Genomic DNA, 26,724 nt, shown 5'->3' on the forward strand with positions numbered 1-26,724 from the left:
CTTAAAATGACAACATAACTAATTGCAAAGTGCTTTTTCAGATTGGGTCTTTCTATTGTCAAATTCATGGAGACTGTTGTGCCACTTCAGAGCTGTGAAACCACATACAACTCTTTGCATAACAAAGATAGATATAGATGTAAAGTTTCTCAGAAATGTTTGTGTTTACTCAGTATGTTTATGTTGGGTAATTTCACAGCTCTTGAGTGGCCCTACAGTCAAAGTGTTTGCTCATAAGTCTATAAATTCAAATCCCAGCAAGGAAAAGTACGATATCATACATTCATTTTTCAGATTATCAAAAAAACTTTAATATCAGACAAATATAACTTTTTAAATATCATATACATATTAAAAAACACCTTTGAAATTATGATTTTGTTTATTAAGGGACAAAACTGTGATTAATCACACTTTTTGGAAAGCTGAGTTCAATTTTACTGACAACAACCAGGCCTGACCTGTAAAATTAATAAATTACTTAAACAGAACCTGTCTGACAATATGAAGCAGCTACAAGATCTCAAAAAGCAACACATTATGAGGAAATTTAAAAAACGATCAGAAAACAAAGTCACTGATCATCTATCAGTCTGGAAAAGGTTACAAAGTTATTAGGCTTTAGGACTCCAGTGGACCACAGTGAGAGTTATTAATCACAAATAAAGAACACATGAACACTGGTAAACCTTCCCAGGAGTGAAGAAGCCTACCAAAATTACTCCAAAAGTACATGGACAACTCATCCAGGAGGTTGCAAAAGAACACAGAACAACATGGAACTGCAGGACTTTGGTTATTTTTTATTTGGGCTGATATGACAAAGTGTGTGTCCTGTTACATCTGCCGCAAAACTAACACATGAGTTCAAAAAAAGACAAAATTTGGAGTGGCCAAGTCTAAGTCTGATTGAGATGCTGTGTCAAGATATTAAACTGGACGTTTTTGCTTAAAACCCTCCAATGCGACCAAAATTCCTCCAAAGACTTATTGCCAGGTATCTGTAAAGCTTGATTGCAGTTGCTGCTACCAAGGATGACGCAACCGAGTTATTAGTTTTAGGGGCAAATCTCTTTTTCACACAGGGCTAGATTGGTTTGGATATTTTTTTTTACATTTGATAAATAATATTATCATTTAAAAGGGACTTTTTATATTTACTCAGGTTATCTTTGTCTGATATGAAAGTTTGCTTTATTATTAACAAAATATCAGTATATAAATAAATCTGTAGGGGCAATTTTTTTTTCTGCCACAGGGAGTGAATTTAAATAATAGTGTTTTGTTTTGATGTATGTATATTTATGTATATGTATATTTAAATTACTTTATTGTCATTTAAATACATGTTACAGAGGAAAGTTGCTCTTGGAATGGAAAGCCTTTAGATTTTATTTGTTTTATGATTATGAAAATAGGGTTTTAATGAGTCCTAATTGGAGAAACACATTTCCACATCAAAAGTCAAAGTAGGCGTTTAACACTATCAGTGTGTCTTCATCTTCCTCTCGTTTCTCTGTGGGTGTCAGACTGGCAGAGTCCCGCTCCAGAACGGTGTCTGAGGATGCAGCTGTGAGCCCTCTGAAGAGGACTTCACGTCTCTCAGCGGTGAAGAGTCTGATTAAACACAAACACATACACAAACTCACACACTCGCCAGTCTGCTGACTCTCCAGTCTGCTGTCAACAACCCTCATGCCACACTTTACTACTTTACAGAAAGTACAAAGAACTCTTTACAAATTGCCACACTTCTGGAGTGCAGAGAAGACCACTGCCCTTTATCTCTGGACTGAAAGTATAGGAGATGCATTATTCCCTAAGATCAAATATATATAGAGAGAGAATATTTATATGTTTCAGTAAATGTCCACAACAAAAGAGCTCCCTACATGTGTTCTCTTCTTCTGACAGTCAAAGCCTAACCAGCGAACTGTGTTCTCCCATCTCAAGCTCAGATCTGTTCTGCAGGCACTCCGCATCAAAGTACTTTTTTTTGGCTCTTACATTTCCCATAATCTCTTAAGACCCTGGAGCTGCCGTTGTACTGCAAAACGCCCTTTTTGTTAAGCCCATATTGATCCAGACAAAAATTGCACAGGTCTTATCAAAACACGAAGATGAGCAGACTGCAGAGATCTGAGCTCACACACACTTTATTTGAGCACAAAGATCTTTGTTTGGTTTTGAAGTAAAAAGTTAAAGTTCAACCATATTTGCAATGTATATACAGCACACCCTTCATTAAAAAATAAATAAATAATAATAGCTGCACCCAGAAGGAATCAACAGACAGATATGAGACTGTAGTGGGTAGTTATGATATCGTAGGACAGGATTTTGAAAATGAGTTTGAAAGTGAATTAGGCAAGGCTCCAGGAAGCAGGATTGTCTTTTCGAAGTTGTATGCATCACACCAGCCAAGCAGATATTACCTTAGCACACTGTTGGTGGAAGTGGATAATTAGTGGTGACTTCCATGAGTCATCCTGTTAGTGCCAACACCATTGGCAGACGGATGCACAGTGCAGGACTACCTCTAGACCAGACATCCCAAGTTTCAAAAATATTTTTTCTGGGAGGCACCCCTGAACCTGCACTTGGACCTGGAGGGTCACTACAGAGTCAGAACTAACTGTGGTATAATATTTGAATATTTCTGCATGGGATGGATTATTGCAGGACACTATTAGGACTTTATACAACCCATGAAATTCTTAATTCATTATCATTTATTGTTCCTGGTAACCTTTATCTTCCTTCTGAACAGGATTGCAATCTGACATTTCCTTCTGTGTGCAACTATTTATTTATTTTTATTATTTTTGATGATGATGATGATGATGATGATGATAATGATGAGGGTATTTAAGCTGAAAAAAAAAACGTTCCTAACTTTCATTGGAAGTCAATTTAAAAATATATATATTTTAAGTCATTTTGTTCGTTTTTATTGGTTTTATTGGTTCGTTCATCACGATCTTTTGAAACACTGTATATAACAACTGCAGATTCACATTATATCAAAAAGTGAAAAATGAGGAATGACAAATGTTGTGTGAGAGTGATGATATGTTCTGCAAAGTTTACACATTTGTAAGATTTTTGTTAGATCTAAATCTAAAATCTTAGATTTTTAACTTTTATATTTTGTGCTAATGTAAGAATGCTCCTTTAAAGAAACTCCATGTTGTGTATGGAAATTTTTGATTACTGGTTATCGACCATTTTTACACAGATGCACCAGCCTTAGAGGTGAAGGTTAATACAACTGTGTCGAATCTGAATTATTCCAGTTTTCCATCCCTGGAACCTCAGTTCCGTGATGATGACGCAGGCGTAACAGGGTAATTGATAGAGCACTATGGGGAATGGCACAGAAGAAGACACAAAGGTCGCTCTTTTGGCAGTGATGCAGTGATGAAGTGTGGAAAGAAATCATTAAGAACTGAGTCATCATCCTTGTGTTTGTACACATTATCTGTAAACTGTGTGTATGTGTAATTACAGCAGATAGCAGCAGGGGTTTATAGTGCTGTTTTATTCATCTATACTTTGAGTGTTTTCTTATTCTTTATCTTCTATTTGTCCTGAAGCTGAGAATTACAAACAGATTTGTTACATTTCTTTGATTTCTTGTTTTGCTGATGTTGGATCATCTACAGAGTAAGCATTCTTCATAGGGGTTACACACATGGTAAAAAATTACATTTTGTTGCTAAATAAGATTCAGTAATAATTGCGTTCATTACATTAGGTAATCACTCAGTCACTCTACTAATGCTTTTTCTTCTGGCCAACACAAAGTGCTGATCTCATACATTCCTAAGTTTTTCTGGAAACATGAACACCCTACTGTGTGGAGGTTATACTTTAGCCTGGCTATAGCTCTCACAAGAACCAACAGGCTAATTAAAAAAAAAAACAAAGAATATGATTTCTGTGACCAAGTGGCAACCTGGATTAAAGTAAGTAAATTTTATGGGGTTGATGCTGCAGTTGGTCAGGTCAATGTTCAGCAACAGTGTATGTACTAAAAAATGAGGTCAGTAAAGTAAGATAGTATAGTAATTATGTTTCAAAAACAAAAAATACTGTTCTTCAGGGTGGATCTGGATGAATGTCGGACTATGATCTCAAATTCACAGACAATATTTCTGCAGGAATATGAGAGATATTATACATATTACATTATTTTCCTTGTTTGGTAAAATTCACATTACATTTTCCCCCACATTAGTTTAGGCCCCGCTGTTCCCTTAGTCAGTAGAATATTAAGAAACGTCCCTTTGTTGGTCTTCAATTTTTTGTTCTGTTCTTTGAAAATAATATTTAAATTACTTCATTTCTACTGGATGTTCAAAACAGTGTGGTTCTACCTTTCTTTGCAATATGTTAATAGACATATATATATATATTCAGTATAAGTCCTACTTGAAACACCAAATCAAAGTTTTTTCCTTTGTAATTTCAGAAATGTATAAGGTTCATTTCATACTGCTTTGGCTGTATTACATTCATATGTGTACTTTTTTCATGTATAGTTTTTTATGTTTATATTTGATTGCATTGCTCTTATCTTTATGGATTTGTTGGTCATGTCAGCTTCTTAAACCATGTCTGAGCATCATTGCATAAGTGCTAACTGTGTATATAACATGTGGAATATGATGTAATTAATTTGTGAAATGATCTGTATATCTGAGTGTAGAAACTGGAATAATTACAGCTTAGTTTTTTTCAGATGAATCTATGTTCATTTTTTCAATACGATTTTAAATTGAAATTGAATCTTGTTAAGAATGGTGCTTATTAAAAAAAAAATCTATGCAAAATGTATATTTCTAGAAAGAAAAATGATTACCTTATCATTGGTAATCCATTGAATATGGAATTGTATCCAGTGTGCAGATAAAAAAAAACAATAAAAAAATGAAATATGGTTTAAGGAAAATGTTCTTCTTAACGCAGTTAAGACCTTAGACTTTCTTAAAGCAGTTTAGAAGGAGTAAAATAAATATATAATAAATAGTTAGGTCTGGGACTCTGAGTGATATAAAAAGTGCAGTGCAGAGTCATGCTTCCTATTTTCCTTTGTGAGCTGTTGAACATGTTCTCAGATTGCTGCAGTGATAATTGGTGGTGAGATTTATAGCCGTGTCAGGCTGTATGATCTCTGTTGACTCGTGTTGTTCTCCTACAGCGCCCCTCTGGGTTGAAGTGTTAAATCGATTCAACAGGGAATTCTTCCATTCCTCCACACTCCTCTGCTATTACTGAGCATTTCATTTGATTACAGTTCAGTCAGTAGAGTGGGCCCTTAGAGTTTTGCCACCGGTGTTCCAGATAACAAGATTTATCTTAAAGAGAATATATATGACTTTTTAATTAATAGTTCCTTCATATCTTTTCTGAAATGTGATGTAAAAGAAAATATAAATATAGAACAAAATGTAATACGTTCATTATGGTCATCTCACTGGAATAGTTTCACTGGTGTTCATTCCCAGTGGTACCGGCTTTGCTGCACTGATTTGCAGTTCTTGCTGATGTATTATTGTATTATTTGATATAATTTAATACAATTTTTTCTGCCACATTCTGCTATATTTTAATATTTTATAAAAGTATCTAAAACTAAATGTTTTCTACTGTTGTTATCAGGATTTCATGCATCATGGACATCAATTTCATGCCAATTTTGCTCCTTCCGTGATTTTAATGTTTTTCTAATTATTAAAATGTTTTTTTTTTATGGAGGCAAAATATTTCTTAAAATATTTCTTTCTCAAAATATTGTAAAAAAATAAGACCCCCCCAGGTTCTGAATCAGTTTCTCAGATTTTGCTATTTATAGATTTATATTTGAGTAAAATGAACATTGTTGTTTTATTCTATAAACTACAGACAACATTTCTCCAAAATTCCAAATAAACATATTGTCATTTAAAGCATTCATTTGCAGAAAATGAGAAATGCCTGAAATAACAAAAAAGATGCAGAGCTTTCAGACCACAAATAATGCAAAGAAAACAAGTTCATATTCATAAAGTTTTAAGAGTTCAGAAATCAATATTTGGTGGATTAATCACAGTTTTCAGGCATCTTAGCATGTTTTCCTCCACCAGTCTTACACACTGCTTTTGGATAAATGTATGTCACTCCTGGTGCAAAAATTCAAGCACTTCAGCTTAGTTTGATGGCTTGTGATCATTCATCCTCCTCTTAATTATATTCCAGAGGTTTTTAATTTGGTAAAATCAAAGAAACCTATCATTTTTAAGTAGTCTAATTTTTTTTCCCTGAGCTGTATGTGAACTTTGATTTAGTGTAAAAGGTTTAACATGTTAATTATTTTATGAAATGATTATGGATCAAATAAATATACAGTTCACCTAGTATTTTGTTACAGGTCTATTGACCAAGACCACCAACTTTATGCAGAAAAAATATCAAAATTATTATTGGATATTTGAACGTTCTTTTTGAGACTTTGCGAAAACCATTCCAAAAGCGTACTATTAGCCTGCTTTATCCATCCTGCGTTCATCACTGGTGTGTTTAGGGTATGTTGAAACTTCTGAACTTGTCAAGAGTTAATTATTTGAATTTTTTGTTGTTTTTGTTGAAGTTTTGAAGAGGTAGAGTTGGTATACAGTGATCTATAGACCTATTTGAGTAATGTTCTAATCCATATTATGACAAGAACTGCTCAACTAAGTAAATACAAATATTACTTTAAGGGTACCACTTTAAAATAAGACTACCTTAATAAAGGGTTTATAAATGGTTTACAATCAATGTATTAATTGATTACTAATTAGGTTGTAAATGCCTTAAAAATCATCAATAATCACTTATAACACATGCGTAGAAAGGGCAACAATATAGATGGCTGTGGGTTCACTTTTTGGCAAACAACAGGTCATTATTGCCCTTTCTACTGTATGTGTTATAACTGATTATTAATGATTTTGAAGGCATTTACAACCTAATTAGTAACCATCAATAAACTAATTGTAAACCATTTATAAACCCTTTATAAAGGTAGTCTTATTTAAAAGTGGTACCGATGAAACTGGCTCTCATCAGGGCCTCCTCAGGAAATGAAGAGCAAGAGTTTCCTCTGTTGCACAGGATAGGTTCATCAGAGTTACCAGCCTCAGAAACCGTAAGTTATCAGATAAGAGCACCTAAATGCTTCACAGAGTATTTTGGTTTGTTTAAGTGTTCTAAGTTACTACATGATTCCTTATTTGTTCCTTCATATTCTGGATACCTTCAGTATTCATTTATAATGTAGAAACAAACAAAATATTAAAATATGTCCAATCCTTTTATTGTTATTGTATATTAGATCTTTAAATATGGTGACTGATTTGGACAGAAATGGAACAGTTTAGTGTTACAAGATATATTAAAGGGAGGAAACAAAGAGGTTTTTTGGTGAGCCCTACCTGTAAAAAAGTACAAAATATAAAATCCAACTTCATCAGCATTACAGAAATGAATCATTTGTTGGACTATTTTGTTAATGGCAAAAAGCTAAAAACTGCCCAGTTCAACCTACATTACCATCGGAAGACCGATAAACTTTTTATTAGGTACGAACCAGAAATTAGCCTGCAGCTGCCATAAAAAAAGATGTTTTGTTTCAGTACATTACACAGCTAAATTGGGCTATTTTGTATTCTCTTTGCTGCCATTTGCTTCAAATGCTTTACTTGGTAAGTTACTTAGCAAATGAGTCATGTAATTGATTTTAAATTAGCTATGTTTAAAAGTTGCAGTTTTTCTTCGAAACCCTGTAAAAAAAAAACTTCACTATTGATTGTGTGGCATAACAAAGGAGGTGAAGACAGGACTGACACCATTATAAATCATTCATCAGTCTTTATTGAAACATAATCATGTAGTGGAATAGAAGATACCAAAATTTACTCATTGTGTTTTCACATATGAAAAATGTAACAGAACAACACATATAAAACTAAAGTCAATATATATATTTTTTTTATGTGCATGCAATATATATTTGGTCATTTTTGGTTCCATCATAATGGTAACATGGTCTAAATTATGATATTTAGCACTGTTTTTAATATCAGCAGAAACGTGAATATTAGAGGATATAGGAGTATTTACTAATGTTGTAGTATTCAAGTCCGGTCTTGGTCTCGTCTTGGACTCTTGTTTGGAATGAGTCTTGACTCAGTCTTGGGGTGGGGTGGAGTCTGAGACAGTGGACGAGACTCGCCAAGTCCGAGTCCTCTATCCGAGGTGAAGTTTATTATAAACTGAACCTTTTTATATTGTTACTGAACATCAACTATTTATTCAAACAGACCGAATCAATCCTTTCTCTGTGTGCCTAAAATCTGCACACAGATTACCTAACAGCAAAAAACAAGCTACCCCCGCTTTTGTTTAGTATCCAATCAGTGAACACTTCATTGTTAATAGTCGGATGTTAAGTTAAATGTCCTCTTTTTCACCAGCTGGCTGGAGTTATACTCTTTGTTTATGTGAATCATTGTGACCTCGGGGACCACGATAAATTTTTCCAGATATCTAGAAAGAAAGCAAAAGGAGAAGTAAGTGCAAACTAGCGGGATAACTAATGCAAGTGACTAGCTAGCTAACCATAGCAATGAGCTAAATTACACACTAATGTTACCAGGAAGAGAAGTAAAGCTAGCAACAAGCTAGCTAATGTTAGCGATGAGCTAGCTAACCGAAGCAGCAAGCTAACTAAGATTTTAATGTAACCGGGAAAAGAACTACAGCTAGCAACAAGTTAGCTACATGATCTTAGCTAGCTAAAATACTAATGTTACCTGGGATAGTACTAAAGCTAGTGACAAGCTAGCTAACCTTAACAACGAGCTAAATTACTAATGTTACCGGGAGGTGAACTGAAGCTAGTGAAGAGCTAGCTAACCTTAGCGACGAGTTAGCTATCCTTAGTGACAAGCTAGCTAAAATACTAATTCTTCCAGGGAGAGAACTACCCTTAGTGAGGAGCTAGCTAACCTTAGCCGCAAGCTAAATTACACACTAATGGTACCGGGAGGAGAACTAAAGGTAGCAACGAGCTAGCTAACCTTAGTGACTGGCTAACTAAACTTAGTGATAAGCTTTTTTAAAGGCAAATTGTGTTTGTTTTTTTGTTTGTTTTTTTTTTTTTATTATTTTAGAATAAAAATAAATGGAATTTGAATTAGATATTTTTTTATCTTAATCTCGTCTCGTTTTTTCCTGGTCTCTGTCTTGACTTAAATACTAAAAGTCTTGGTCTGGACTTGGACTTGACAAGTCCCGGTCTTGGTCTTGACTCGGACTCAGACTCTAACAGTCTTGACTACAACACTAGTATTTACACAGCTTAAAGAAATGCCCAGTTTCCCAAAAACCTTTTGGGCTAAATATTGTATGAATTACTTTTAGAGAATGCACTGAAAACGATTTTTTTAAACAGATGATTTATGTTTATTTTATTGCTGGAAAAAATACTAATGGAAAAAATCCATTTGTCCATAATGTTTCTTTTTGACTTCCCACAGAAACCCTGAAATAACAGAAAAGCTGTTTCTTGTGACAGTTCTCATATTTACAATTAGTCATGTTGAAAGCATTCCTTATTATTAGAATTATTACAGTATATACACGTCAAAGTCAAAGCATGCGGCCTAACTTCTATTAGTCTTGTTCTTCTATTCGGCTGTACTCACTGATCTCACTGAAACACTGAAACGTTTACATAGACAGTTCTATCAATAGAATCCAAGCTCTGAAGGATTGTGTTGAACATCAGATCTATGTAATTCTGCATGTTTCTGAGAGCAGCTTGCTCAATGTTTATCTTTCTTCAGATTGGCAGTTTTTTGTAACCATGTAACCAGGCAAGTTGTAGCCATTTCAAAGTAAAAGCCATTCCAGTGGAGACACAAATGTTCTGAACGGTTCTTTTCTGTTTCATTTGGCTGTTCTGGAGAAAACTCATTACAGGTACAGTACATGTGCTGAGTCCTTGAGCTTATTACGCTCCACTGTTGAACAGAGTTCTCCCATCACTGCGGGGCTTGAGTCATGAAAACAGCCTCGACTGCCTACTGCCAAGCACGCTTGGCTCCACTCAACAGCTTCACCTTGCTCTCAGACTCTGACAGGTGCATGCACGTACATACACACACACACACACATACACACAATCAACAACTCGCAATAGAAGTAAAAACCCTGCTGAAGTTCTACAGTACCATATCAAAAATACAGTGCAGTCATCTAGTTGCATTAACACAACACTGCAACAAATCAACACTGATTCCAACTGGAACGGGCTCTCATAATACAGCAGCAGCACATTTCACTTTATGTACAATTACTCTACAGGATTAGATTGCTTTAGACACACTGCTAGTGTGTGTGTATGTGTGGCGTGTATGTACTGTATGTGCGGAAACAAGTGTATTCACAGCTGTGGTTCAGACGTTCTGGTAAATTAGCTTAATGGCAGTCAATGTAGCTAATGGTTTAGCTAATGGTTTGCTCCTCGTGGGATTCCTCTGTGGTTGAAGACGGTTTAAAACAATGTAGCATCCAAGTCCAGAGCAGCGTGGGTGAATCTGGAGTCCTCGTTCCTCCCATTAGACCTCGATGATGTTGATAGATGGCACAGACTGATGAAACTGCAGCAGACAGGAGAAATAAAAAAGAGAAACGTGACTCTCCTCAAAGGGGCCAATTTCATTAAGCTCTGCAACCATTTGTACGGATGTCAGGGAGCGGGTGGCCACCATAATCGCGGCACAACACTGATGGATGGCTCCTGTGAGAGTTTGTGCCACACTGTGGCTTCGGACACTCATAGTAAAGAAATTAGACCAGCAAATGGAGCATAAATGGAATGCCCATGCATTCACTTTAGTTGAATAAAGCTAAACCAAGAGGTTGCAGAAATGCTAAATGATTATGGGTGACATTAGACTGTTCTAATAGCATATTCCATCCTTATATGGTTTTATAATGACTTCATTGTGAAGCTACAGAAGCACGTTATACACCAAAATAGATAAGAAAGAGAAGAAGAAGTTATTAATGACAACAATTTACAACAATGTTGAAGAAACGATCAGGAGCCTTTTTAAAAATGGAAGGAGGTCCAGTAAACAGCATTTACAAAGAAAGAAAACAGAAGCAGATGGGTGAAACAGGAGAAAGATCAAAGGCCTTCATTGTGAACTGCTGCATCTCCCGAGAAGAGAGTCTATTTTAGAAGTAGGTCAGTAGCTCCACTATCTATTGCAGTTTTAAAGCCAAGACATTTGCAATGCTAAAGTTGCCCTGTAGTCTTGTTATCAAGGCAGGAGACCGGGAGACCTCTCTGGGGGGGGTGAAGTGAAGGATAACATTTCATGAGGTAAATTCTGTGCTTTAACAGATGTGGGGTGCTTGGCTGGATGTTGCCAGCCATCCATTACTGCTGTTTCCGAGATTAACTGGTGCTCGCGCTCGACAGATTGAACTGTTTGTTTTCTCTCTCAGCTCTTTTGATGTGCACCCACTGTGCCCTTGACTGTGCATTCATCTTCATCGCATGCTCCTCGCAAAAGTAAACAGACAAATACGTAAATAAATAAATAAACACTGAGATTTCATCAATCAGGCGCATTGACGGCTCCTGGTCAGCCGGTCAGAGTGCCTTTGAGAAAAGTGAAGGCAATCGATTGCAATAAAAGGTGCACTCTCTCTCCTGGTCTCTCTCTCTCTCTTGCTCTTTCTCTCTCTCTCTCTCTCTGTTTTTCCTGTCCTATCCCTGTTCTATCTATTCCCTTTCACAGGTGTGGAAATGGATTGTGTAATTTTTTTTCTCTTCCCATGTGCTCTCTAAAAGCTCCCACGCTTCTGTTTGCCAAAAAGCAATTAAAGTAATTTAGATTTGAAACGAATTTTACATTTTGAATGATCAAAAATATGTGAGTAAATCTCTGCCAAAAAAAAACCCCAAAAACGTACTTATGTTTAGTTCACTACAATTTAAATGTAAATGCTACAAAGAATGACTAAATAGAACCTTGGCACAAAAAGCATAATATCTCAATTACCAGATTTGGAAAAAAATGGCTGTCTGTCAAATAGAACAGACTTAACAGACACATTCTGAAAGGATAATTATTGTTATATCATTTCTTATGAGACACTATGGGTCCTATCTTACACCCTAAGCAAGGCATGTCGCAAGGCTCATTGCCATCTCCCACCCCACCAACAGTCTATTTTCATGCCTTGCGCCTGTGCCAATTAATATGCATACAGAGCATACGAATATATCTACACTGATTTGTGTGGTAGTCTGGAAGTAAGGTGTGTTCAGGTCAATTTCTGGTGTATCGCTATCTTGGCCATGGAAAACAAAGGTGCGCCACTGTCAGACGTTCACAGCTATCTTGGGATGCAGATGTGCTGCGCGTTCAGCGCATGTACACCCCGCTTGTTACACACACACACATGGACATACAGCAGTGCACAAACCCAACTATTACATAAAAAAAAACACAATAAAAAAAAATATATATATAAAATAAGATTGCTCTTCCTGTAAACGACCTGCTCATACACCTTCACTGCGTAAACAAGCAGGTCCGCTGCTATAGGGAATTGGAAGTGACACGCTGATTGGTTTATTTTACATCACGACCAAAACACCCCCATGATTAATTACTTTTCCCGTCGTTGCGATAGAAAAAATTACACTAACACCCTAAATCAAGCTAGATGGTTGACGGCTTGCCTAAATACTGCAACAAAAAAGGCCCCCATGGTTATATCCCAGTTGTCTACTAATTAGTAATACTAACTAGTTTTTAGTTATGAAGTATGTAGCTACTTAAAAGTCTCAAAGTTTGTCAATAATTAGTAAAGAATGATGCAAGTGGAGCAGCAGGGGTAGCAGGAAGACTCACAGTAACATATGAAGACATAACAATGACATCATCAGCTCCTATTAGTTCCATATTGGGTTAATTTATTAATATTTTGTGTACTATGCTGCCAAAAGCACATTATTAGGATTAATACTATATATAATTTATAACTTAAAGTATTAGTGTGTCTTACTTTTTGTGTTAGATTTGTTCTTTAAAGACATCCAAACTAAGTCAGATTTATGTGTTTTTGAATCACAGGATTGTTATTATATATCTTATGCTATTATAATGATGGTTTCCAGTTGTACAAATCCCAAATAAGAAAACAGGTGGATATCAAAATTGTGTGTAATTGTGTTTACAAACTCATTACTTCTTTGGTGCGGTTATTTTTTTTAAACGTATTGTATTTGTACTGAATTTGATTTGTACTTATTGTCGCTCTCCAATGCAAAAACAAGTATATCTATTTTTGTCAATTTTTAGTTTACTACATAATTTGGACAGACAAACTGTCCCTTACACTGTGCCAAAATTTATTAATGAACAGACCAGTATAAATACTTTAAAATGACCTAAAATAAACTCTTTTTACATTGACTTCCATTAAAAATTCTAAGGGTTTTTTTTCTCTCTCCTGTAAAGTTGCTGTTTTGGGGATACTTATTTTTCATTGAACATCACCGATATACAATATAACCAACTGTAGTGGAATGTTTTTCCTTGTGAGTGTTAAAGGGTCTCTACCTTGCTCCTGAGAAGTCCTCCACTGTGATGCTCTGGCGTGCTCCTCTCAGACGAGGGCTTGACCTTCTCCTTGCTGTTGCTGTTGTCGTTGTCCTTGATGATGTCATATTGCCGACAGAAGAGGGCAATGACCGCTGTGAAGAGAAAAACAAGTGACATCTGTCACTCTCACCTCACACAGATACCCTCAACGATCAGAGAGATAGAGCTTCACACATCATCGCCTCATTCACTCCGAGGTTAGAGGCGCAGACATATTGTTACTGACATTACAGACCTGTCTCAATCTATTTCTTGGTGTAGTCAGTAATTCAACATGGTAATAACATGATTATAACTGATAAGTTAGGCATATAATTAAACATAAATAATGGAAGGCAAGTAAGATTAGTGTAAATTAGCATTTATATACTGTACAGGCATGTGCACTAATTTAACTATAAGATATAATATAAAGCATATTGCCGCTGTCCAGATTTTTAGTTTACTACATAATTTGATCACAGCAGTGGTCCCTTATACTGTGTATTTTTTTTAGATGAATGGACTAATAGAAAGTCTCCTAAATTACCTGAAATATACTCTGTTTTATTGACATCCATTGAAAGATAATACGGTTTTATTTCTCTTGTGTAAAGTTGCACTTTTGGAGATGTTTTTCATTGGACAGCAATGATATAGGGCATGTGTTAAAAAAGCAAACACAAAAAAACATACATATGTTAACTATATAATATAATATCAACTATATAATTTTTTTATTGTCACTGTCCAATTAAAAACATTTATCTCCATTTTTGTTGATTTTTGTTTACTACATAATTTAAACAGACAAACTCTCCCTTACACTGTGCCAAAATTTCTTGATAAACAGACCAATAGAAACTCTTCAAAATGACCTGAAATAAACTCTTTTTACATTGACTTCTATTGAAAGTTTACAAGGTTTTTTCTCTCTCCTGTAAAGTTGCTCTTTTGGAGATAAGTGGTTTTCGTTGCACAGCGACATTATATTCTTTTAAATTCAGGAGTTGTATGTACTGTATGTTAACAGTGTGTGTATGACAGTGATAAAATGCATCTCTATCCATACAGATTAGGTACAAACACATTCACCTGACCTATACACTGCTCAGCAGACATTAGGGCAGTGTATGAGTAATACAAATGAATTTTTAATCATTTTTAATACTTAAAGGACTGCTTTACAGTGATTCTCTGATGGGTCTCTCGCGCAAGAACGTTTTAGTAATCCACTTAAAGATCGATGTCATTTGTCATGATTAATAATGGATGGGTTAATTGCACTGCAGCAACTGTGGCATTTCTTTTTATAGAGGTGGCTTCAGTCTGTTTTAGAGAGTTCAAAGCTCAGTACTAGTAGAAGTGGTGAAGAAACATCAATATCAGGTTTATTTATTTGTGACATCCAGCCTCAGTGTGACTCCAGTTCAGAACCCTACCTGCCCACATGAGCAGCACCACTACAATGATGATCATCTCTCCAGTCTGCAGGTTTCTGGACTTATCCAGGCCTTGAACTGTTGGGTCATCTGATGAAATGAAAAGAGAGACTGAGGTAAGTTTTATTGAGTTATAACTCAATAAAGAAAATGTATATATTTAAATATAACCATACATATACATCATATAATTAACTATAATTAGGTGTTGCACAGGTCTACTGTCGATGTGATTCTACAACAATGAAGCTGAGGTATTTCACAGTCCCACTGCCTGAGTTATTCCATATCAGAATTGGGAAGTTTTCTGGGCTGGTGTTGTCTCTAAATCATGGCTTAAAGGGCTTCTGTGCACATGGCTGTTCTTTACTGCTCTGAGTTCTCTTGAGATGAATGGAACTCTATCACCCACTTCAAAGGTCTCTATTTGGACCAGCCAAATGTGCACTTAGTAAATGTTCTTCTGCCTTCATCTGGCCCGCTTCAGAAATGTGTGTGTGTGTGTTGTTTTTTATGTTTTTCTTGAGCTTGAGAAAATGAATCTTTCTATTACAACCCCAATTCTAAAAATGTTGGGACTGTGTATATTGGAAATACATATACAGGAAAAAACAGAAGCGAATGATTTACAAATCTAATAGACCCATATTTTACTCACAGTAGAAAACAGAAACCTCATTGCTAGAAATATTGCTCATTGCTTATATGCTGACTGGTATAGTGGTCTGGAAGCGAGGTTCAGGTACATTTGTGTGTCCTTTGCTGAGAAGTGCAGAAGCACTGCGCTATTAAAATAGCAATCTGCCAAAGTCAGAGCACACGTCAAAGAGAATAGCAGGTAACATGCTGGTTGGTTTATTTCATGTTAAGCCCAAAACACCCATGCCTTTTGCAAATTTTGAGCCGTGCAAGGTGTACTTTTCTCGACTTGCATATACATCTATAAAATAGGCCCTATAGAAATTGATAGCAGCAAAACATCTCAAACAAGTTAGGAAGGACCAACAAAAAAGTTGGAAAAGTGAGTTGTAATAATAATAATAAACACCTGACATGACTGGGAGCATTTTAAAGAGTTTTTCAGAATTGAAAATGTACTCACCAGTCTGCAAAAAGCTGCATTTACATTTGGGCAATAAATAAGGCTGACAAGGGTAGTCAGAGACAGGCAGGGTCAGTATCAAAATGGCAGCTATAACAAACAACATACCAGAGAGCGCAGTCAAAACGGTCATACACAGTAAATCCAAATGTCAGAGGGCAAGTCAAAAAAGAGGTACTTTAAGTACAAAAATGGGTTGGCAAAGAAAAACAAACGAGAGGAAGGGCCAGGCAAAATATTAGTCAAAAAATACAAAAAGAATTCGGTGACACTGAAAAAACAATCCAAAGAAATGCTTAGTAGCTTCTGTGAGAAATCAGAAGCTTGGTGAGCGTGAACTTCATGTAATCAGGAGAGTCAGGGACGTCCAGTAAGTGAGCATGCTGGGAAATGGAGTATTCACTGTTCAGTGTCCTGAGTAGGCTGACTGAAAGCGACAAGATCCATGTACACAAATCCAGGGACAAGGCCACTTATTTTTACAGCCTTTTGTTGTCTTGTCCCAACTTTTTTGAGGTGTTGCTGCAATTAAGTTTTAAATATTTTCCATCAATATAATTATGAATATATATAATTGTGGATCTTTGAGATTTGCAACTCTTTGAATTCTCTTTTTATTTTCATGTGTTTACAGTTTTCAACAGTCCTAACTTTTTGGCAGTGGGGTTTTATTGTTGCTATACCACTAATGTCTTCCTTGGTGTTTCTTTTTATAGTTGGCTAGAGTAGGACTTAAACAGAGCTCTCCTACTGAAGATCTTCTCAGAACAAATAGTTTGAAGCTCTGGAAATTGAGGAGGATAACGTACAAGCAGAGACCGGAACAGAAGCATTTGTTTTCAAAGATAGATTTGTGCATGATTAAAACATGGCCTCAGTTTGCAGACTGAGACTAATTGTGATTAATTCCACTCTGGATCAGCTTTTAGCATGTAGTGCAGCGCTGGTCGATTTTGCCAGCATCCTCATTCCCTCCAATCAGCCAGAGCCTGGAGGAAGTGCTTGCCTATCCAGCCATCTGTCTAAATCATTAATCCTGTGTTAAAGGGATTGACTGTAGCTACATTTCCTCTTCCTACCATCTTTTAACCTGTGTGGAATGAGTCCAGAGCACCACTCTTCCCAATTGATCTTCTTTAGTGGATTAAGGCGATGCTGGCACGTATCCTCTAGCTGTCATAAATGAAGACAGGGAGGGTGGTGTTGGACGAGGTAAGAGGATGGTGTGTGTAGGATGGGGGTTTCGAGGGGGAGGGTGGGGTGGGGGTGGACTCAGCCCGAGCAATTACAGAGAGGGTCATTTGTATCACCTCGTTCTCCAATTAAGAGCCAGCGGTATTGAGACACGCTCTCGCTCTCCGCCGATAAAGAGTCAGAATGAGCGACAGCCAGGCCGATTCCTCTCATCGCCTGCCACCATGAATATTTATGACACTGAATACTGAGATTTCTCGCCTGCCCATAGAAGCGCGGGCATAAACGAATGAATTGGATTGAGCAGCTGTTTCTGCTTCAGTATTTAAATGGTAAGAGATATTCAGGGCTCCGCTACTGTTTGTCTGCTGAGATAAGGAGGCCGTGCCGCATGGGGGAGGCCATGCTTTTGCTTTTTGCCGTCGACATGGTGATGCTCCTCTGCCAATTAGCGAGTTCGTGTTTTGTGTTTAGATGATGCGAGGGTATGCCAGACAACATAATGCGGCCTTGCTGCACATTGGCACAAATTCAGAGTCAAGCATCTGTTCATTAGTTCCTCTAGACCTCTGCCTGTGAGAAAATGCTGTCACACGCGTGTACACATCTGGACTCAGAGAAGAAGAAAACAAACTAAAGACTAAAGAACAGAGAGCAGAAGCATATATGTCAAATATGCCACGACTGATTAACAAAACAAGGACTGTCACAATAATAACATTAGCAACCAGAAGTGGGAACTTGAGTCACATGACTTATAGACTCGAGTCTGCCTCAAGTGACAAATTTAATGACTTGCAACTTGGGCTTGCAATCCGTCTTGAGCTTCTTGATATAAAAAGACATTTTGTATTGATTGTATAGTGTTACATTACTGCAAACTGTTTTATAGTGGCCACATGCACAGCGGAGCTAGGAGAGAAGCTGCACGCGAAGCGAGTTTTACAGCCAAATAAACATAATCTAAAAATGTCTAATCAACAATTATACTCCATAAAGACAGCTGCAGACCTCATATTAAAAATAAAATATACCTGTTTTCAGGTCAAATCCACTGTACATTTAAACATTACGTTATGCAAACACCACTATTTAAAGTCTTATTAAGGAATCAAGGTGTTATCAAATAAAGAACACAGAGGAACACTTGTAATGTTATTTATTATGTTTCAAGTAATAATACCAAAATAATTTACACGTTTTGGAATGGCGAAAGTAGGAAAATTGTTGAGTTATATAAAATATAAAAAATCAATGAGTTATCGTATCACACCACTAAATCCATTAAGCTCTTTTTTATGTATTCAAGTTGTACGTTTTAAGTAATATTACTGTAGCAATAAGTAGTAAGTAGTAATGCAAAGTCATCTTAGGAAAAACTTACATTTGGTTTTGCATGAACCAGATTTGGACAGATTCAAATGACAGCCTTTAATCCGGGAAGAATACTTTGCATACTATTAATCGTTTGAGTATCAAGAGATATTTCTGTAGAATTTTGGGAGTAATTGATGACTTCACAAAAACTTGACTCTGGACTTGAGATTTACTTGTTACTTCCAACTAAGTGACTTATTCCCAACTCTGTTTCTCTCAACCTTTCATACAGCAAATGGACACAACCTTGATATAGCTGATCTTGATATTGTCCATTGTGTTTATTTGCATGTTTGTTTACATACCAAAAAAATTCATCTATGTTTAGTGACCAAAGCATCAATAACAGCATACACACAGTGGACTGTAACATGTAAATGTATACATAAAGTATACGTCTTCCAAACTATTATTGTATCACAGTAATTTTGTCCTTTAAAAGGGTTTAATTGTATGTGCTGTTACATTACATAATCTTCATTACAGTGCAAAGTGAAATATATATATATATATATATATATATATATATATATATATATATATATATATATATATATATTATTTTTTTAAGGTTTATTAAGATTATGTATATATACGTTGTTTATCACTTATAATTTTTATTGGGATGATATATTATCTGTTATTGTAACAGACCTAAACAAAACATTTAAATGGCATAATGCAGCACTGCTTTGGCTGTATTAACTTACTGCTACTGCAGTGTTGGTGCAATTGAAAAGGATAAAGGGAGAATATGAATAAGTCTAATTTTATGAATGCTTGCCATGGGCTGTGAGTTTTACTTTCGCAGTCATGACTCTGCATCAGCTCAGGTGATAGAGCACTTCTTCACCTGGAGGGTTTGCTTGGTTTGCTACAACTTTGAGGCACTCTTTCTTTTTCCTGTAGACTCAATTTCCAAAGACAGTCTTCAGCTTTCCTTTGAAGCATCCAGGTAATTGTATCTAAAGGGAATGGTATTGAGTTGAGCTTGGCACTGTATAAAAGAGTTACTGTTATTGCAGCACAGCGCAGAAGCGGGCAGGGGGAGGTGAGACAGGTCTGCAGACAGAGAGTCAGACTGCTAATGGGTGAAGTGTGCTTCCCCATTCATTATCTTTTAAAGACTTCAGATTGTGGTATATAAAGCAGCAATTCTGGAGTAACACTCCACAACTGTCTTTTGATCTCTTACTCTCGCTTTCTCTCTCTCTCTCTCTCTCTCTTTAACAGCGACAACATGATCAACTCTAAATGAAAAGCTAGTCGTCAGAGAAACGCATTTAAACTTTCTTGTATTTTTCTTTTCTTTGTATATTTCCTCAGATCAGAAGGTGTGTACATGTATATACTGAGAACAATACATTCACATACGTTTACATTAAATTATGACCTAAAACAGGCATTTTTTGGTACTAACTGCACTATGAAACTTTAATTGAGCTGCACCAGAACTGCATAATACAGAATAACCTGACAGAAGCATGTTTGTGTTGAGGCATATTGTGGAGTATTACTGTTCCACCTTAGTTCACATGCTTCTTTCAAATCATGTGTAATTAGTAATCCAAAATTAGCTTATAGATATAGATGTCATAAATCACATATCTGTCACATATCTAATAACATTATTTGAAATAAACTGCTGGTTAAATGTGTTGTGTTGCATGGCCCAGGCAGACATAGGTATAATTTTGCTACCTTAGTAGTAATAAAAAAAAATACATATTTTTAAAAGTGTATCCGATTTTCTCCCCAATTTGAAATGCAAACTATCCCACCCAGTCATTAGGATTCCCTCTATCAATGGCAGTGCATCCTTCGATACATGCTGCAGCATCACTGTGTAGTCAGGGCCCTCAGAAGAAAATGCAACAACCCAGCTCTGATACATAATCTAAACTGCGCTAGGTGCTAACCAACATCACACTTGTGCTGTTGTGAGGAGAACATTCCATCTATCCACCCAGAAAGAGCAACGCAAATTGTGCTCTCTCGGACTCTGGCTGCTGATGGCGAGCAGCATGATCCAGGATTTGGACTCGCAAACCTCACCATAGTCTGCTGGACAACTCGGAGCACCTCAACTGTCAACTTTAAAACCTTCACTGTTACAAGCATTTTTTTGTCTGTTCTAAAAGTTTGATTTTCCTAATCATTATGATAGCTTAAGTTAGCATGTTGTGTAAATACTGTGGTAGAGAATGTAGTAAATTGTAATGCCTGTATAATTTGTCAAAGAACAATTTATTTTTTGATTGGTACAGAGCAGTTGTTAATTGTTAACAAATGCCATATTCTCTAAAAAAAAATGTTTCCTCTTTTTTTAACAATTTAAATTTTTTTTTCTAGTTCATTTTTCCTTGAAAGCTACCTTTATTTAGTTACCTTTGAAGCATTTAGATGTCAATAAAACCGGGGAATTTGAGGTGCTCCAAACTTTTGACTGGTAGTGTACATTACAGACATTTGGCAGACAGTCCCATCCTAAGTGGCTCACAGTATAATCATGTTAAGAGGTAAGTAAATTCTTATTGGTATAGTCAGTATTACCATTTACTCCATTCACTTTAACCATTATAAAAGATTTATGATACAAATAGGATCTGTGAAGCACTTTGTAATGAATAAATGTAATTCTACAGCTCACATATGTTTTTTTTTTGTCTTTTCAGGAATTATTGATTTGCAGAGCTAAATCCCTTTTCCCATTTAGTAGAGAAAATGCTACAATGTTCTGTTTCAAAGCGATTTAAGTTCCTTAATTAAAAGAAACAGAGATTTATATTCTATCATAGTTATGCGACAACAGCTTCTTCCTATCAGTTAGCAATAACATTTTTTGTGTGATTTTTGTGTAGCAAATACGACCTAATAAATCTGAATGGTGATGTGCCTGATTTTTATAGCACGGATGATGCTGTGTTAGCGATGCATCCACCTTATTGATTCTCAAACTAATTGAAATGCTTATAAATGTGCACCTAATCAATGGATCTTAAATGACTGGAGGTGGTTTGTAATGGTGCTCTTTAAAAGAGCTATTTGAAGGCTCAGCAGCTGCAACAAAAAAAAGGTTTATAAAAGAAAGAGAAAAAACATAATTTAAAATCCTGTAGAGCACATGAAATAGACCGGTGTGACACTTTATTGAGGAGGCTGTTTGAAATTTCATTACACCTCACTGTGCTCATTACTGAGTCATGGCATTGTGGAGGCTGTGGTTAGGTAACCTTGTTGTTGGAGGCTGAATTAGAAATGTGGTAATTCTCTTCTGACAGTACGCTACCTGTGCTGTAATAAAACATTTGTGATTAAAAATATATGTTCTGGGCAGGATGTGGTTTTGTTTGTTTATGGAATAAATGGAGAATTAATGTTACTAGTACTACATACAAGTTTTAATTCAGTTTGATTTGGGCACATACTGCATAACGCTCAAATGCTCTAGTGTTTTACAAAATACACTGGGTTGGTCCAGATATGAATTGCTATTATTGTGTCATATTTTGTTGGTTTTGATTAGTTTACCGAATGTAACTGTTATTATTAACTATCATGAGGAAGTGGTGGTTCAGCTGCTACAGCACTGGGGTGATAACAGGGCTATGGGTTCGGTATCCAGGTTCGGAAAGCTGCCACCATTGGGCCCCTGATAAAAGCCCCCAACCCTCACTGCTCCCCGGGTGCTACAGCTATGACTGCCCACTGCACTGGGCACATAAGCTTACTGTATAACTATGTATGTATGTGTGCTTGCTAGTGTGTATGTGTGTGTACACTGCATGTATGAGCTAAAGGTGGAGGCTACATTCTGTCTGTGTCCAGAACAATTATGGTAAATATGGTTCTCTTGTTCTGTCTTGCCTTTGAAAGTTGTTAGAGGCAAAGATTATGCACTGTAAATGCAACAGTTATGCTAGATGATAAACAGTACATAACAAATTATAAAAACAATATATACTCTCCACTCATCATCAAAGAAACAGCATATTTTTTGCACTATAAGGCACACTATAAATGAATGTCTATTATAATAAGGCGCATTTTAAGAGACACTATAAGGAACTTCAAATTCAAGAGGTCTCGCCACTGGGTGATGTTGGGGGGTAGCTAACTTTGTTAAGTAAAGCTAAGCTAAGCAAGCAAAACTGTAATGAAAATGACTTTCTTTCAAAGTGAAATGAGCGCTGGCTGTCCATCTACACAGATTTCTCTCCTCAAAACTGTTTATTGGAATAAGATAAGCCTTTCCGTTTATTTACAGTAAGTTTAGATTCCCAAATTTCTGTAGCACTAAGGCTGGAGCATTAGCATTATCGCCAGACAGCGCTACACTGAGGAACCCAAAGTGTTCCAGTAAGCCAGGGCAATATTAGCTACTGCTTCGTCCCATGTAGTTTGTTTTAACACAGCAAGCTACAGGCTACAGATATACTCCCCTCTGAATGACTAAAGAGCTGGCGGTTAGAGAGTAATGCTAATGCTGCTCCAGCAGCGCTAGCAGGGGTTAGCAGCAGGCTACAGGCTGATAATACTCACCTCTGAACAGTAAAATAGTGGTTAGCGGCTAATCCTAATGTTACTCTAGCCCCTGTGCTGGAGAACTAAATTGAATCTCTTGTAAAATGCTGTAATTCAGTGGAGTGGCTTTACTGCTCTTTACAACCTGACTGATAGAATTCATACATAAGGTGCACTGATGATTTTTGGGAAAAGGATTTTAAGTGCACCTTATAGTACAAAAAATACGCTAGATTGGAAAAATAGTTGCACCCAGAAGGGAGTATCGGACTGCGATTCAATTCAGTATCTAAATGTACACACATTCTGATCTGAGGAAATATACAAAGAAAAGAAAACATACAAGATACAGGAAAAATACAAGAAAAATTAATTGCATTTCTCTAACGAGTAGCTTTTCATTTAGAGTTGATAATGTTTCAGCTGTTAAAACGAGAGAAAGAGAGAGAGAGTGAGAGATCAAAAGACAGTTGTGGGGTGTTACTCCAGAATTGCTGCTTACCAGGAAAATACAGAAATATTGTGTAATGTGTGTGTAAATGACATTTCAGACATCTCAGCGTTCAGTTGTAGAGTTCCTGATGGTGTCCTGCAGCTCCTGCAGATTTTACAGGGTGGAGAGTTGACAGTGGATAGTGTCGAGAGTCCAATTGCATCTCACATTTTCAGTAAAGGATAGGACTGGTTATGTGCTTAACTATAGCATATCATCTTTGTTTTCAAGGTAAGGTTTTGTCTTGGGATGGCAGCAGTATGAGGATGAGCATTGTCTTGTTGAAATTGCTCACCAGAATGTGCATTCGGAACAGTTTTGGGCTGTCAAAGAACCTTTAAGGTACAAATTTGCAACCTGCAACATGACACCAGGCCTTCTGGACTGATTGTAACCTACTCATAGATTAGTTAGTTGTCTCCACAAAGTGGGACTGATCACTGAAGATGAACTACCCACCAAGTTGCATTACTGTTGGTTAACTGTCTCTGGGTTTAACTGTTTGTTTTTGATGATGATTCTACAAGTTAATGTGACTAGAGCCTGAACAAAGCCTAGATGGATTCAGTGCTGAATTTCTCCAGAAAGGGAAATCGCTACAACAGATTCTATCCTTATACAACCATGTGTGCAAAGATCTTAATATTTAATGAATCTGTCTGAGATATATAGGTCATCAAAGTTTGATATTTCAGCTATTAAACTGTAACCATAGTGATAGTGTAATACATATTTACAGTTAGAAAGACACTGCACTGTAGCACAAGTGTTTTAAATTTACACTGTCATATAAGATGGTTTTGTACCCTGTAATTGACTGGCTCTCTGTCTAGAGGTATTTCTGCCTGTGCTTCATGTTTATTAGGCTTCAGACAAGGTGAAAAAGTTGATGCATATATAGATTTTTAAATTGTTGTTCATATGCTTCAAGGCCTCAAGCACTGAAATAAACCTACCGTGCAGGTAAGCGCAACTTTGGTTGTTTTTATAAGAATTTATGCAAGTATTTCTGATTAACTATCACTCTTCAAGTCTTCATCTTATGATCAGGGGTTTTAGCAATTCTGGAACCTATTTGGAATCACTGGACAGAAAAAAGGGATACCACTGGGACAGAGCATCAGTCAATCACAGGGTAGCCTCAAAATCACAAACTATATACAGCTATTAATGTGTTAAAAACTTTTTTTTAAGAATATTGAGACATTTATATTAAAAGTCATGTTACTGAAACAATTTAACAGAGGTAGAAAAGTACTGAAAAATTGTAATTAAGTAAAAGTACCTTTACTTTGCTAAAATTCTACTCAAGTTAAAGTAAAAGTACCCATCTAAACATATATTCGAGTAAAAGTAAAAAAGTACTCAATTTAAAATGTACTTTGAGTAAAAGTTACATAGTTACTTTTAGTTATTTGATGTAAAAAAGGAAAAACAAATCATAAATTAAATCGTTTTAATAAACTATTGTTCCACATAATATTTTAAACCTTTCAGGCAGTATTTGTTCAGACCACCCCATAAAACATTTTTAGTGGCATAGGTTTCTATGATCCATTTTTTTTCTTTACTGTTAAAAGGTTATGGTCATATAGGTGACTATAAACTGTATTTTTATAGTTTTACAGGTCATTATTATTTTTTTTAACTTGCCATTGCTATGCTTTAACTGCTATTTACATGTTTTTTAACATTTAAGCAGATTGTTTAATGATAAGTACTTACACCGCATGCTTTCTTAGGTTTGATGTGGAAGTTTTGAAAGCTGTCAGCTCTGTCCGGCGAGACAGGCACATTTTGCATTGCATGAGGAAGTTATTGCCTATTATTATTATTATGCCATTTTTTTTTTTTATTCTGACAATTGTTTTTTTTTCCCAGCATTTTATTTTTACTCAGTAACGGGGAGTTGTCCAATGTAGCAAAGTAAATTACTTGTGTCAAAATGTACTTGAGTAAAAAGTAAAATTACCTATTTTAAAAACTACTTTAAAAATGACAAATTACTCATAAAATCTACTCAATTACAGTAACTTGAGCAAATGTAATTCATTACTTTCCACCTCTGCAATATACTATTATATTAGCATCAGTTTAATACATTGCATTAGCTTTAGAAAGTTTATTTTATTTTATTTTATTTTAGTGTTGCTGTACTTCTAAAGCTGTGAACATTTAATGTGAAGCATAAAATGAGACCTAGACCTTTGTCCTCGCTCTGCAGCATCCAGCTGAACTGAGGCATTAGCCTTATGCTCACTCTTATGGCTCCAGTGAGAGCTACCTTTAAAGAGCCCTGAAAGCATTTAACACTGAGAGAGTAAAAGAGAGTGTGACCCTGTCTGTAAAAAAAGCTCTAGAAATGGAATTTAATTGAAGTGCACTGACACTCTGAGTCCTCAATCTCAAAGGAATTCAATTTCTCTGCACTTTTTATATAATGCAGGCCTGAGTCAGCAAGCATTAAAAGATTAAATTGTTGATCTCTATCTATTAAGAGCTGTATATTCATTCCACCACCACTAGAATGTGAAATTCACATTCACTATCATGGTTAATTCACAGAAGCAAACCTCTCCCAAACAGCAAAAAAAAAAATAAAATAAAAATAATGAGTCTTTGGGACAAAACAGTTGACTAAAAAAACTATATGTTTTACTACTAACCATTCTGCTTATCTAAATAAATTATTTTAGATATTTTAGATTGTTTAAAGATATTTTGTCATTTATATATAGTATTTAATGAAAGAAAATGGACTTTATGTGTGTATTTTGTCTTATATTGGTCTCATTATGGTCTTGGTTATATGACAAAACATAAAACGGATGGAAAAATATATAGTCCCTCCATAATGTTTAGACAATTACACAGACAGGAAAAAAATTAACAAAACTA

The 26,724-nt window shown here is 35.9% G+C and overlaps 2 protein-coding genes across 3 annotated transcripts in view; one reads left to right on the forward strand and one right to left on the reverse strand.

The window, feature by feature from the left end:
- Positions 1 to 4,743, forward strand: part of si:dkey-71h2.2 (low density lipoprotein receptor adapter protein 1) — an 82,538-nt gene extending 77,795 nt beyond the window's left edge. For both annotated transcript variants that reach the window (XM_007256640.4, XM_007256641.4), the window contains exon 10: positions 1,530 to 4,743. In XM_007256640.4, coding sequence (XP_007256702.3) covers positions 1,530 to 1,576 — 47 coding nt within the window. In that variant the 3' untranslated portion in view covers positions 1,577 to 4,743. The remainder of the gene's footprint in view (positions 1 to 1,529) is intronic.
- Positions 4,744 to 7,873: 3,130 nt separating this feature from the next.
- fndc4a (fibronectin type III domain containing 4a) overlaps positions 7,874 to 26,724 on the reverse strand; it is a 65,003-nt gene continuing 46,152 nt past the window's right edge. Inside the window, exons 4-6 of the mRNA XM_007256639.4 lie at positions 15,137 to 15,226; positions 13,674 to 13,807; positions 7,874 to 10,688 (exon numbers count right to left, since the gene is read on the reverse strand). Coding sequence (XP_007256701.2) covers positions 10,647 to 10,688; positions 13,674 to 13,807; positions 15,137 to 15,226 — 266 coding nt within the window. The 3' untranslated portion in view covers positions 7,874 to 10,646. The remainder of the gene's footprint in view (positions 10,689 to 13,673; positions 13,808 to 15,136; positions 15,227 to 26,724) is intronic.

The sequence above is a fragment of the Astyanax mexicanus genome, chromosome 1, assembly GCF_023375975.1.
Source record: "Astyanax mexicanus isolate ESR-SI-001 chromosome 1, AstMex3_surface, whole genome shotgun sequence".
NCBI lineage: Eukaryota > Metazoa > Chordata > Actinopteri > Characiformes > Acestrorhamphidae > Astyanax > Astyanax mexicanus.